The sequence below is a fragment of the Meleagris gallopavo genome, chromosome 3 (genome assembly GCF_000146605.3).
Source record: "Meleagris gallopavo isolate NT-WF06-2002-E0010 breed Aviagen turkey brand Nicholas breeding stock chromosome 3, Turkey_5.1, whole genome shotgun sequence".
Taxonomy (NCBI): domain Eukaryota; kingdom Metazoa; phylum Chordata; class Aves; order Galliformes; family Phasianidae; genus Meleagris; species Meleagris gallopavo.
Genome location: NC_015013.2, coordinates 9,084,084 through 9,096,223, shown reverse-complemented (window position 1 = coordinate 9,096,223; position 12,140 = coordinate 9,084,084). Strand labels below are relative to the sequence as shown.

At 44.7% G+C, this 12,140-nt stretch overlaps 1 protein-coding gene across 1 annotated transcript in view; it reads right to left on the bottom strand.

Moving 5' to 3' along the window:
• Positions 1-10,623: 10,623 nt before the first annotated feature.
• Positions 10,624-12,140, bottom strand: part of ADTRP (androgen dependent TFPI regulating protein) — a 30,579-nt gene continuing 29,062 nt past the window's right edge. Inside the window, exon 6 of the mRNA XM_010708350.3 lies at positions 10,624-11,518. Coding sequence (XP_010706652.1) covers positions 11,475-11,518 — 44 coding nt within the window. The 3' untranslated portion in view covers positions 10,624-11,474. The remainder of the gene's footprint in view (positions 11,519-12,140) is intronic.

The window sequence follows — 12,140 nt, the reverse complement described above, 5'->3', positions numbered from 1 at the left end:
ACATGCTTCCATCCAGAAGCAGTGGATATGACCAAGTTCCTAGGTCTTGTGTTCTCAAGGCCGTTTCCCTGCTTGTAAATGTGATATGTGATATAAAGTCTTCATCCCACTTTCAGGTTTAGTTAATATTTTGGTGGGTATTCTGATAACTTCAAGTGAAAGAAGAATTATGCTAGGTCAATGACTCTAAATGTGAACTGATTTGCTGCCACTGACTTCAAATAGAGCTGTGCTGATACCCAACTTACGATCCTACCCAAAGTACCTGCAGATCTATTCAAACAAAGCATTGTTTAATATGCTCTTAGGAAGAAGGTCAATCTGCTGAAAGAGAATTTATGATCATTATGCTCTGACATCCAGTCACGCTTAAAGCAGCAAGGAAGCCATTGCTCTGGGATATCAAAAACTCTATTAATACCTAGCAAACTATAAAAGTTTACCTGAAAATCTCTTCATTAGCTTAGGGTTAAGAATGTTCTGTCATACTACCTTGTCTGCCTCAGAGCAGAAGTTTAGAACCAGAGAGTAAGGAGATTCAGTGTTTTAGTGAGGTCCTGAGGGAGGGAGGAGAGAATCTTTGAGCAGGAAAGAGATTCTTTGCAGAGAGTGGTGAGTGGCATCTGCCAGGGAGTCAAGTTTGGGGTGGAGGTAGCGGAAAGGAGAGATAAAAAGAAGTAAGAAGGCTTTCAGTTAACTCAAAGTAATCTGTTTAAGGCAGACAGGGAAAGTTGGAATGACAGAAGAGAGGTGGTCCTTATGTTTCCAGCTCCTCCGGGGGAACAAGGGAATGCCCTGGAGGAGAAATTGAGAAGAGCTACAAAGGCAAAGCTTGCATTCAAATTTAAATGCATTCTTCAATATTTAGCTTTTAGAAATGCTTTCAAGAATCAGCTGAAGGACAGATTGTATAACAGAGGTTGAAGTGGTGACAATTACTTTTTTGGATAAGAGCAGCCTTGTCAAGGAAGAAACTGTGAAGTTTTTCTTGTAGGGAAGCTGGGAGAACAGAGTGGAGAGCAACTAAATGGGGCAGCTGGAAGGTTGTCATATTAATTGGTGGTTTTTCTGGGTTATACAAAGCGTTGTCAAGTTTTGAAGCCTAGTTAAAATTATGGCAAAGGGAATTACAGTTGAATGTATTCTGGAACAAATATAAAGGGGAAAAATAAGGGAGATGTTTGGGAATAGGACAGAGCTGTTTCTAAGGCTCAGAAAAAGATAAAAACAGCAGTTGTCTTTGGGGTGGTTACAGCCATTGATTCACAAGGCAAAGGCTCATGTGATGTATACTTGTAGGAGAGGACTGGAGCATCATCTGAGATGTCCTCAGATGACATCCCCGTGTGACCCTGCCCACGGCAGGGGGGTTGAAACTACATGGCTTTGAGGTCCTTTTCAACCCCGACCATTCTATGATTCCATGCCAGAGGCTCAGTGGCTGTGAGCTGTTATGAAAGTGATGGAGGAAAGAGAGAAGGGAAAGAGAAGGGGGAAGTGTAATCTCTCCTGCAAAAAAAAAAAAAGGTTTGTAAGGAGAGGCTATCTCATAGTCAGAAGCCAAGACCAGCTCTGTGCAGAGGAATGCTGTACAGAATCAATATCAAATATGTGCAGAAATAAGAACTACACGCAAGCACAATGAAGCACGATGGCAGACCGATGGCAGAACTCTAAGAAAGCACAACGCATTTCAGACTTGAAAATCTGAAATAACAGAATGCACTTGACCTGCCAGCCCTAAGTGGCACCTGTAGAACTTCTGTCGCAAGTACGTGCAAAACAAGTGGACAACTGTGTCCTTCGTGTTATTTCCTCTCTGCTGCAGTCACTGCTGCAGAAACACACCCTGGCTGCTGCACAGATCCACGTTGCTGGGTAAGCTGTTGTTCCTCAGAAAACAACACGCCGAACGAGGAGTCCAGTGCATAACAGTGCACTCGTGTCACTTTGGCACAAGCGGAGCAAGCTGCTCTCCTCCCAGCCCCCCCTCCTCACACAGGAATACCCTAATCAGGGAAATATGTGCTGGCTGCTTAGCGGAGGGGTCAGATCCATTTGGATGAAATTCCAGGGCTGCTGTGATAACAATGGCAGGAAGCGGGGTCCTTGAGCTGGCTGTGGTGGCTGCCTGCCCTCAGCAGTAGGGTGCTGGAAGCTCTTCCCACCATCTGCTGCTCCGTGCTGCCCAAAAAGCCTTGGTTGTTCCCTGCACCATGGAGAACCAAAAGCTGACCGAATGCCATCAGAGCTAAAAGGCAGGAAGCCCTCTGTAACCAGTGAACGTTATTCTGTGACTGAACCTGAATCACCTCCTTAACTCTTTGGGAGTGAGAAGCTGTAATGCACTTCATGTGGTCATATGTTAGCAGACAGTGAATTCCCCTCTGCCCAGTGGAAATTCCTCCTGCATGAACATTGCTATAGGAATGCATTACAAGCCTGATTCTCAGATATTTTCAGTTTGTTCTAGTAATTCAAACCCGCCCGAAGGAAATTTTGCACTGTTTATTGCTCTTCAAAGTATATGGGGTAGTACACAAATAATTTCACAAGCTTGTTACTAAACTTCTAATACAATAGTTAATTTTCATTCTCTCAGCCTCTGTTTTGTTTTGTTGTTGTTGTTGTTGTGTTCTGCTTGACTGAACCTTCCCATCAGTTAAGACAGGTGTGCAAAAGGATCCAACCTAGGGCAAGGGAGCACGTCTGGCATTTCCTGGAGCAGCACAACAGTGCAAGTGCTGTGCACTGCGGGAGATGTTTGCCTATCTCACTGTGACCCTGAGATGACAAGGAGGAGGAACCTGAAGGCAAGTGCAAGCTGAAAAGAGCATGAACACATTTTTCATTTCTAACATGCCATGGAGTACTTCGATTGCCCGATAGCAACTGTATGGGAAAATTCTGCCTTATCTCTTAGTTTCAAATTTCTTTCTCCTCTGGGGACAGGAGACAGCACTTACATGCGCAGGCAAAAAATGTGGGAGTACTCTGTGAATTCTCTGATGAGTAGGAAACTCCAGACTCCAATAACTTAACAAAACAAACCCAAAACTCCTAAACGGCACCACCTCAGCTGTGAAAAGGAAACGCATTTTTTCTGTCAGTGTATTCACCATTTCAATCTCATTCCTGTTGTGACTGTTTTTTTTTTTTCCCTCTCCCCAGCTCCCCAGCTGCTGACAACAGTGCACTTGTGCAACTATTTCCTGCACTTCCCTGCAGGTCACTTCCTTTCCTCCAGCTCTGGAAGGAGGTTGCACCGTGTCACCTCAGCTGACCAGACCTGCACCCACATACTTGTTTCCCATGTGGATGGATGCTGGGGTCCCAGCGAGGGTGTTGCTGCTCCCACACGTGGAATATACTTTTGTGATGAGCATACACACGTTCCCCTGGGGCAGGCATGTCCAACCCGTGGCCCACATGTGGCCTGGCCCAGTCCATCCTGCAGTCACCCTGTGCCACCATGGCGATGGCTCTGCCCCACTGAGTGGCCCGGCCTGGCCCTAGCTCACACCCATTGCTCACAACAGCCACACACAGGTGTGCAATTGGCACTGTATAGACTGGAACCGGGATGTGGAGGGGTCACGGTGCAGTGCTGACTCAAGTGATGGCAAATTATTGTGTGCGTTCTGGCACATTGGCCAAACACAGTCCTGTGAGCAGAAAAATATGTAGCTGCGCTTTCGGTTTTGATATAGTAACAAGAGAATAGGTTTCAAGACTGCCAATCAATATTTCAGTTTATTTGTGACTCCATTTTCAGGCAACTTAAATACATTACTTGTGAATTTTCAAGTGGAATGTATAGAGTTGCAGTCAAATGTTCAACTCAAACAAAAATATGATCATGTCCCTTCCATAAGCTCTCTCCTACTGGAGAAATATCCCTCACTTCACAACTGCACCTTATTTGTGTCTTCATTCATTGGCAGTGCAAGCACTTGTGAGCAATTGTTTTCAAGGATGAAGCACAGGAAGAGCAAAATTTCGTCAGAAATCTCTGACAAACACCTTGAGAGCTCCCTAAGAATGGCAACTCCTGATATCAAACTACGCTCATCTATTAGTTCCTCAAAAACAAGGTCACATATTCCAGCAGATTTATGGTTTTCTTATTTTAATTAAAAATATTGAAGCTTAAAATAAGTTCTGTTACTTATATGCATTAACTATACAATATATTTGACAAGGGCTGCTCTGGAATTAATGGCTTCTATTTCATTATGTAGGCCTGCAGTGTCAGAGGCAGACGTTGGTGGTACAGCAGCAGAGGTTGAACCTTCGCACCAATACTGTAACGTGTTGTTGCTGTGTGACAGATGGCAACAAAGGGGCAGTCTGACAGAATGGCATCTGATATGGAAGTGCATATGGAGCAAAGGTGTGTCAATGAATTCCTCCATGCAGGGTATATACCAATACCCACAGACGTTCATTGATGCTTGCTGAACGTTTAGGGATACCAAACAGTGGATGTGAGCACAGTGAGATGGTGCACGGTGTGTTTCAGCAGTGGTGACAGTGGGTCGCCTCCATCGGTATGGATTTTTATGAGCGCAGTATGCAGGCTCTTGTTCATTGCTGGCAAAAATGCAGAGCTCATGGTGATGACTATATTGAAAAACAGTGTTTTGTAGTTGAGAATTTGCTTTATTAGTGTTATTGAGCTCTTTGTATCTGCTGTTGTCTCAATTGAAATAATTAGGAGGCATTAATTTCAGAGCATCCTTTGTGTATACGACCCTAGACAATTCGTATCCATGCAGTGCACCGTCTGCGAGGTTTGAGGCATGTGTCCAACCTTAATGCTTGCCTGGGCTGTACTGTGTCAAGAGGAATTGTCTAGGGTTGCATATACAAAAATTGCTCTGAAAGGGACAGGGCAGCTGAATGGCACAGGCTTTGCCTACAGCGCTTTAAATATGTTGGTATTTTTCTCCCTTATAAGGTATGTTCGCATTTAAAGAGAGCATAACTCAATCTCCCTCAGGGGCTGGTCTTTTTGGCCACTTGGGGCCTGACTGTTGTTTCCTTTTCTTATTTTTTCTTCTTCAATGTTTCTCTGCTATTCTGTGACCTTGTAATGCCACGGATCATTCATCGAATACCCAGCAATGGCCAAACAGAGGCCCATTACAGCAAGCATACGCAGCATTTTGCCAGCAACAAATATGCTGTGGTTAGTAAACATTGTGTAATTAGATAGCATTACATAGAAATCAGCTTTGGTGTTTGCCAGATATTCAAGTTGTACTTTAAAAAGAAAAACTAGATAATAGCTGCCATCTGAGATAGCTGAGGTGATATTTTTGGCCCATTATGGTTTTGCTACACTTACGATTCAGAACTTAGGTTAAAGTTCAGAGCTCTATTTGATCAGAATCCAGAACTCAGATTTTGAATGACTGAGATGTCTGATAACAAGATGTGAATGAAAACTTGAAACTGTGGATTTTCTCCTTTTGTTCAGAGTGTTCTTTATCAGTGAGATAAATATAAAACTACAGAGAGTGAATGACCGACAGCATAGAGACTGTCACCTTTATTTTGTATCTAGAAATATGCAGAAAGCAACAGTACAAAGTTCTCCTGGATGACCAAGATGCCTTAGCCGTGACTTGGGCTGTTGACAGCAGAAAAGGCAAGCTGCTCCTTCACTTTTTGGGCTCCAGGTAGGAAATAAATAAATTCAGTTGCTAAGGAAGAAAGTCACTGATGCCTATGGTTTCCAAATATTTTGCCTTCACGTTTCCCAGCCGAGACTGGTCACCATTTCATGGTACCTCACAAACTGTTATTCAAATTTGTTTCTTGAGAACTAACACAGGCAAATGCTTTTTAAAAAAGCTTTTCATCGGAAAAGTTAAAGAAAGAAGCCGTAGGAGAAAAATTACCTCAGCTTTCCTTACATTTCCCCTCTTTGAAATTAATTTTCTCTCTCAAATCAGAGCAGTATAAAAGTAGAACTAATCGTGTAAGTGTGTAACTTCTGTGCTCAAGAATAACATAAAATTCTGAGAGACCATAGAGATGTGGTACCTAAATACTTGTGTTCTGCTCTCACCTACACGAGGCAGCAACGCAGGACAGCCCCTTAAAACTCTGCAAGCTTTTAATGTGTGAACTCTTCCTCGTCGTGTGTTTCCCTCTTGCATCCCCTGCCTCTTTCTTCTTCCTGCTTCCCCCACTCCCAATGTTTCTACATGTGATCCAAGTTGTTCTGCTCCTTCCTGGTTTATTTGTGCTGCACACCATCCATAGTCAACCCTGGAAATAAGTGCTTTTGCAAAGACAAGTGTGGGAAAGCAGTCGCATTCTGTATTATTTTTGGCAAGGTAATCTGGGAACAATGGCAGCTAGCAACAAGGCTGCTTTAGCGAGATGGCAGCTTAAAGCCAAGAGGGGACTGCTCCTCAGAAGGCCGTGATCCATTTCAAGCTATGCATTCGCGGTGGGTGTGAGCGCGGCGGGTAACGCTGGGTGCAGGTGAGGAAACCAAGCGCGGCCGGCCGCCAGGTGGCGCTGTGGCGCCTCGTAATCGCGGGTCGGGCCGCCCCTGCCCTCTGCCCGCCTCGGCCTCTGGAAATTGGAAAATCCCCCCCAAAAATCACAGTGTCACGTTCTACCGCGAAGCCAAGCGGCTCAACTCGAGTTCCTTTTGCTGGGGCGGCAAGTGAAGATTTGTCATGTGTGCTCTTGTGGCAGTGAGAGGTGGCTTTAGCTCAAGAACAGGCAGCCAATAGCATCTTCCTATGGGATGAGTGGTTAAGCAGCAAAGATAAACACCAATGAAAAGGATTATGAACCCATATATGAATACCGTGGTTTTATTCCAATAGTTATTGAATACCTTGCCTGGGAAATGGGTGTTTGTTTGGCTCTCATGGATGACTCTAAACCTCCTCTTTCCAATACCGCAGAGGGTCTATGAGTAATTTTGTGGCACAAAGTATTTAATTATGTGCTCTGCCAAGTGAAGGCAAGGTCTCCAATTGAATTTTAACCTCTCTGGACAACTATTTTGGACTAAAATGCATATTTTCTGCATGCCAGATTCTAGCCCCATAACCATCAAAGAGTAAATCTTCAACAAGTTCCACTGAAGGCTTTGAACAGGCAGGCTGGTAACAGTGGACAAGAAGGCTGAGGAACTCCACAGCTTTTATGCTTCAGTCTTCACTGGCAAGTATTCTTCGCACATCCCTCTAACAGAAAGTGGGGACTGGAGGAGCAGTGTCCCTCCCATTGCAAGTGAAAGTCAAGTTCACAACCACCCGAGAATCCTGAATATCCTATGGGTTCCAAGAGATGCATCCTAGAGTGTAGAGGGAACTGGCTGATGTAGGGACCAAGCCATTCTCAATTACATTTGGAACATCTTGGCAGTCAGGTGGTCTCTGGTGAATGAAGAAAAGGCAAAGCTGTACCCATTTTTAAGTGGAATGGAAAGAATGACCAGGGAACTACTGACCTATCAGCCTTACCTCCGTGCTGGGGAAGATCATGGAACAGGTCCTCCTGGAAGCTGTGCTAAGGTGAATGGAGACAGGCGATATGGGAGAACCAGGCTGGCTTTACCAAAGGCAACGCCTGCCTGACCAGCCTTGTTGGTTTTTATGATGATGTAGCTGTGTGAACTGGGGAACAGACACTGATGTAATCTATCTGGACTTCAGTAAGGCCTTAGACATGGTCCCCCATAACATTCTTCTCTCCAGATTGGAAATATATGGTTTTGGTAGGTGGACTGCTTAATGGATGAGGAACTGGTTACGAGATCATACCCAGAGAGTGGTGGTCAATGGCTCAATGTCTGGAAGCAGATCAGTGATGAGTGGTGTCCCTCAGGGGTCTGTAGTGGGACTGATGCTCTTAACATCTTCATCAATGACATTGACAGTGGGATCAAGTCACCCTCAGTAAGTTTGCAGATGACACCAAGCTGTGTGATGTGGTCAACATGCCTGAGGGACAGGACGCCATCCAGAGAGACCTAGACAGGCTTGAGCAGTGGACCCGGGTGAACCTCATGAGGTTCCATAAAGTCAAGTGCAAGGGCTTGCACCTGGATCATCACAACCCCCACGTGGGAGATAAAAGTCAAGGGAGGTGATCCTGCCCCTCTGCTGAGTGCTGGTGAGACCTCACCTGAAGTACTGTGTCCAGGTGTGGAGTCCTCAGTACAGGACCTGATGTCCCTCATGTCCAGAGGGGCACAAAAATGATGCAAGGGATGGAATACCTCCCCTGTGAGGACAGGCTGAGAGAGCTGGAGCTGCTCCATCTGTAGAAGAGAAGGCTCCTGGGAGATCTGAGAGCCACCTTTCAGTATCTAAAGGGAGTCTATAGAAAGAAGGAGACAGGCTCTTTAGCAGGGTCTGTTGTGACAGGACATGGGGAAATGGTTTCAAACTAAAAGAGGGGAGATTTAGACTGGATATAAGGAGGATGTTTTTTTACAGTAACAGTAGTGAGGCACTGGAACAGGTTGCCCAGAGAGGTGGTGGAAGCCCCATACCTGGAAATGTTCAAGGTCAGGCAGGATGGGGATCTGAGCACCGTGATGTAGCTGTCCCTTTTCACTGCAGAGGAGTTGGAGTGTAGGTGACCTTCAAGTGTTCTTTCCAACTCAAACAATGCTATGGTTGTACGAACAGCACTCAGTCATGTTGTTGAGGTTGAATCTTGACCTTAAAACCCTGGCAGGGACCCAGACCAAGAAATCCATGTGGGAAATTGGAGAGGGAATAAATTAGCATGTCTAAGCTTTTTGCAGAAGTAAACTGGTGACGAAGGCGTGAGCTGGGATGGAAGCTCCTCAACATGGTGGAGACTGTCTCCAGCTGCTGCTGCTAGAAATAGCTTGGGGTGAGTGTACTGGATAGGTGCATCTGGTGCTGCTCTGCCACAAATAGCAATCCCTTTTATGTTTACCAGTGCACTCTTCTCAAAAGAAAACAGAAAAACACAATTTTGTAAGAAAAAAAAAAGTCCAGTAATACGTTATGGTGGTAGGTTGTTTTTTTTTTTATGTGCTTTTCCTCTGGTGAATTTAAACCTTCATTTTCTCTCTGCCGAACAAAAGTGGCAGGTCTAAGGAGTATTAGGTAATTGCGGTTGTCAGATTGCACATAGTGTTGGGAAAATATTAATTGCTGTGTTTTTGCCCAAGGCTTTATGCAGCAGCCCCTTCATTTACCTGGGAGCAGGTCATTTCCCTCCCGTTCCAGACTGTGTACTGTTGAGCAGCATGAAAGGATTCCTGTACGGCTGCATTGTGTGTGTAGGCGGGCATCTCATTCAGTAATAATTTCTAATTTATACAGCCATGAAAATCTGCTGCTATAAATAAACAGTTCTGACTGACTTTGCATGCTTACTCAAAACAAAATGTGTGAGAGAGAGAAAGAGGCTGAAAGAAAAATCTAGTGTAAATGTCATAAAGACCAGTGTTCCTCAGTGAAGCCCATCACAGAATCATAGAATGGCCTGGGTTGAAAAGGACCACAGTGATCATCTAGTTACAACCCCCCTGCTATGTGCAGGGTCGCCAACCACCAGACCAGGTTGCCCAGAGCCCTTCTGAAATCAAAGGGAAAATGTTTGTGATCAACAATGTACAGTTTTTTCCATATGCAGCTTCATGTGTGCATGAGAGAAAAAGGAGCAAAGCAAAGCTGAGATCCTGCTGTTTGTGTCTTTGAGGCGAGTATTCCTGATCTACCTCTCAAAGCACATAACCCAGACCCAGCCTCTTCCTCCTCCAGGCAGCAGGCGGAACGTGGCTGAGAGCAGAGCCTTCCTTGAGTCCTCACTAAAGCAAGTAATGAATGCAAGCAATCCTCCTCACGCTTCTGCAGTCCAGCAGGAAGGTCTTCAGCCTTAAAAGCCACAGCAGGAGCCCTTTAGATCCTCTGGCTAGTGGGTGGGGAAGGAACAGTCCCATTGTCAGGCCCCAGGCTTTGTATTGAGCTTCCAACATTTAAAATGCTTGCATTAGGTTATCAGTTAAAAAATAAACAAACAAACAAAAAAACCCAAAATAGCCGTATAAGGAGTATCCTGAACTCTCTCCTCTTCCCTAACTCACTGCATGGCTTTCCTCTGTCTGCCTCTCAGAAATATTTCCTCTGACCAGTGTCTTTTAGCTGAACCCTTTCCACTCTCTCCTTCAACAGAAAAACTGTGTCTAATTTCCTATATTCCCCCAGCAAAGTTAGCTGGAGTGCATTATCTAGATGGACTATGAGCTGTTGAATGTGCACATGCATCTCACTGCATATAGTCAGTTTGCAGCCTAGTTCTAGTGTGTAAACTACCCAGTCTAGAACTTAATCAGGTGCTTAACACCTGAGAAAAACAATTGTACGTACACATAATTTTTTATTGCTCACAGGCAGCTTACAACGTGTTTCGTTTTTCTTAAGCTACAGCAGCACTAAAAAGATGAGAACAAGACCCTGGTGAGCTGTGTGTGCAGTAACTCTGAGCTATGGGTTTGGGCAGTGAAGGCAGAAGTATTGCAGCTGGTTTCAAATCCTCATTGAAATGCAACGCTAATAACAGAGATCTCTCCTGTTCGCATTGACCATGAAGGAGTGCTTACACCACTGCCAGTTTTGTCTTTTTATTGGAGTTTACAAAGCACATCTCCAGTGTTTTAGATGTTAACAAGATGTTGGGGCTAATAACAGAAATCAACTATATTGAGCGAGTTTAGTAAACATGTGAATGGGGTGTAATTATATGGCAGGCAGCTTTATGTTAAACAGTGCTTTAAATTAACGTGCTTTCTGTCAAAGCAATCATACAGTCAGTATAATTAGGTTACTTTTGCTACAAGATTAACTGAAACCAAGAAAAAGGAAAAAAAAGTTGCGTTCAGATTTCATGTTAATGTGGAAGGGGGAGGGAGGATATTTTGCACGTTAATATTCCAGAATGTTTCTCATTAGAAGAATTTGGCTTCGTGGTGAACTTTCTGAGCAAACATTCCTAATTGCAGTCCTTGTTAGCCCAATTTGTTATCTATCTAGCTTGGAAGTCGCAGCAGTGTTAAAATTATCCCTCGTCTTAATTTCTTCCAGACTTGATGAAAGGCAATCCAAACAAGAGCTGGCTTGCGTGCACGGGTCCTTCACGGTGTGTTGCCAACTTGTGAGGGAGTTCATTTACCAGTGACAAGCTTTAACCATGGACACATCCCGATGTACGTTGTGCAAGAGACGAGAAATCTGTGTAAACAGATGAACACGATTTTCTGATTCATAGCAGTTGCGGAGTTATCATGTAAGAGGCAAACGTTTCACATTTTCCACCAGTTTTCCATATGTCTGATGACATAATGGCTTCACCAGAAGCTGCAACGCATTGGAGAAAGGATTTATCACAGCTGCATTTATTTTCCTCTACTTCATGGCTTCAGCATTCATGGAGAGATTGTTTGGCTTGAAGAGGAGCGTTCACTTGCCTTTCCGTTTGTAGTCCAGTATTACTATTGAATCTCCTGTTCCAAGGCAGGGGAAAAAAGAATGTAAAAAAAAAAAGGTAGAATAGAGAAAGAAGTCCTCAGATAAATCAGGCATGCTGCTGGGAGGTGGCTGTGAACCTGTCCCCAGCCTGCCAGCAGGATCTGAGCTCGGTGGGGATTAGGAGCAAAATGCCTTGGACCAGCTGCCTGCAGGAGTCAAAGGAGCTTGGGATGTCCCTGGCAAGTAAGGGATTGCTCAGTTTCTGCAGGAGGGACTTCTAATCTGCCAAGGACCACATCCTTGGTTGGGAATAGTGGTGCTTCACTAGTGGAAAAAGCGTCTGCCACTGAGCAGCCTGGTTCGCTGTAACAACATGTGAGAAGCTTTCAAAATAAAGCACCTCTGAAAAGGCAGCAGATATGAATCCAAGCAGCTGGGATATCTGTAGGATGGCACAGGACTTACTGCTGAACCACAGCTTTTTGAGAGCATCTGTGCTGCCATGGCACCTAGCATGGCAATAACCAAGTATGTTGGGGTACCTTTATCATCTGAAGCGCTGTCTCAGCCCCTGTTCCTCTGTGCTGATGATCACTTACAGGGAGCCCCTATTTAAAGGTGCTGTATTTGTCTGCAGTCCTCAGAGGGCCTGAAACA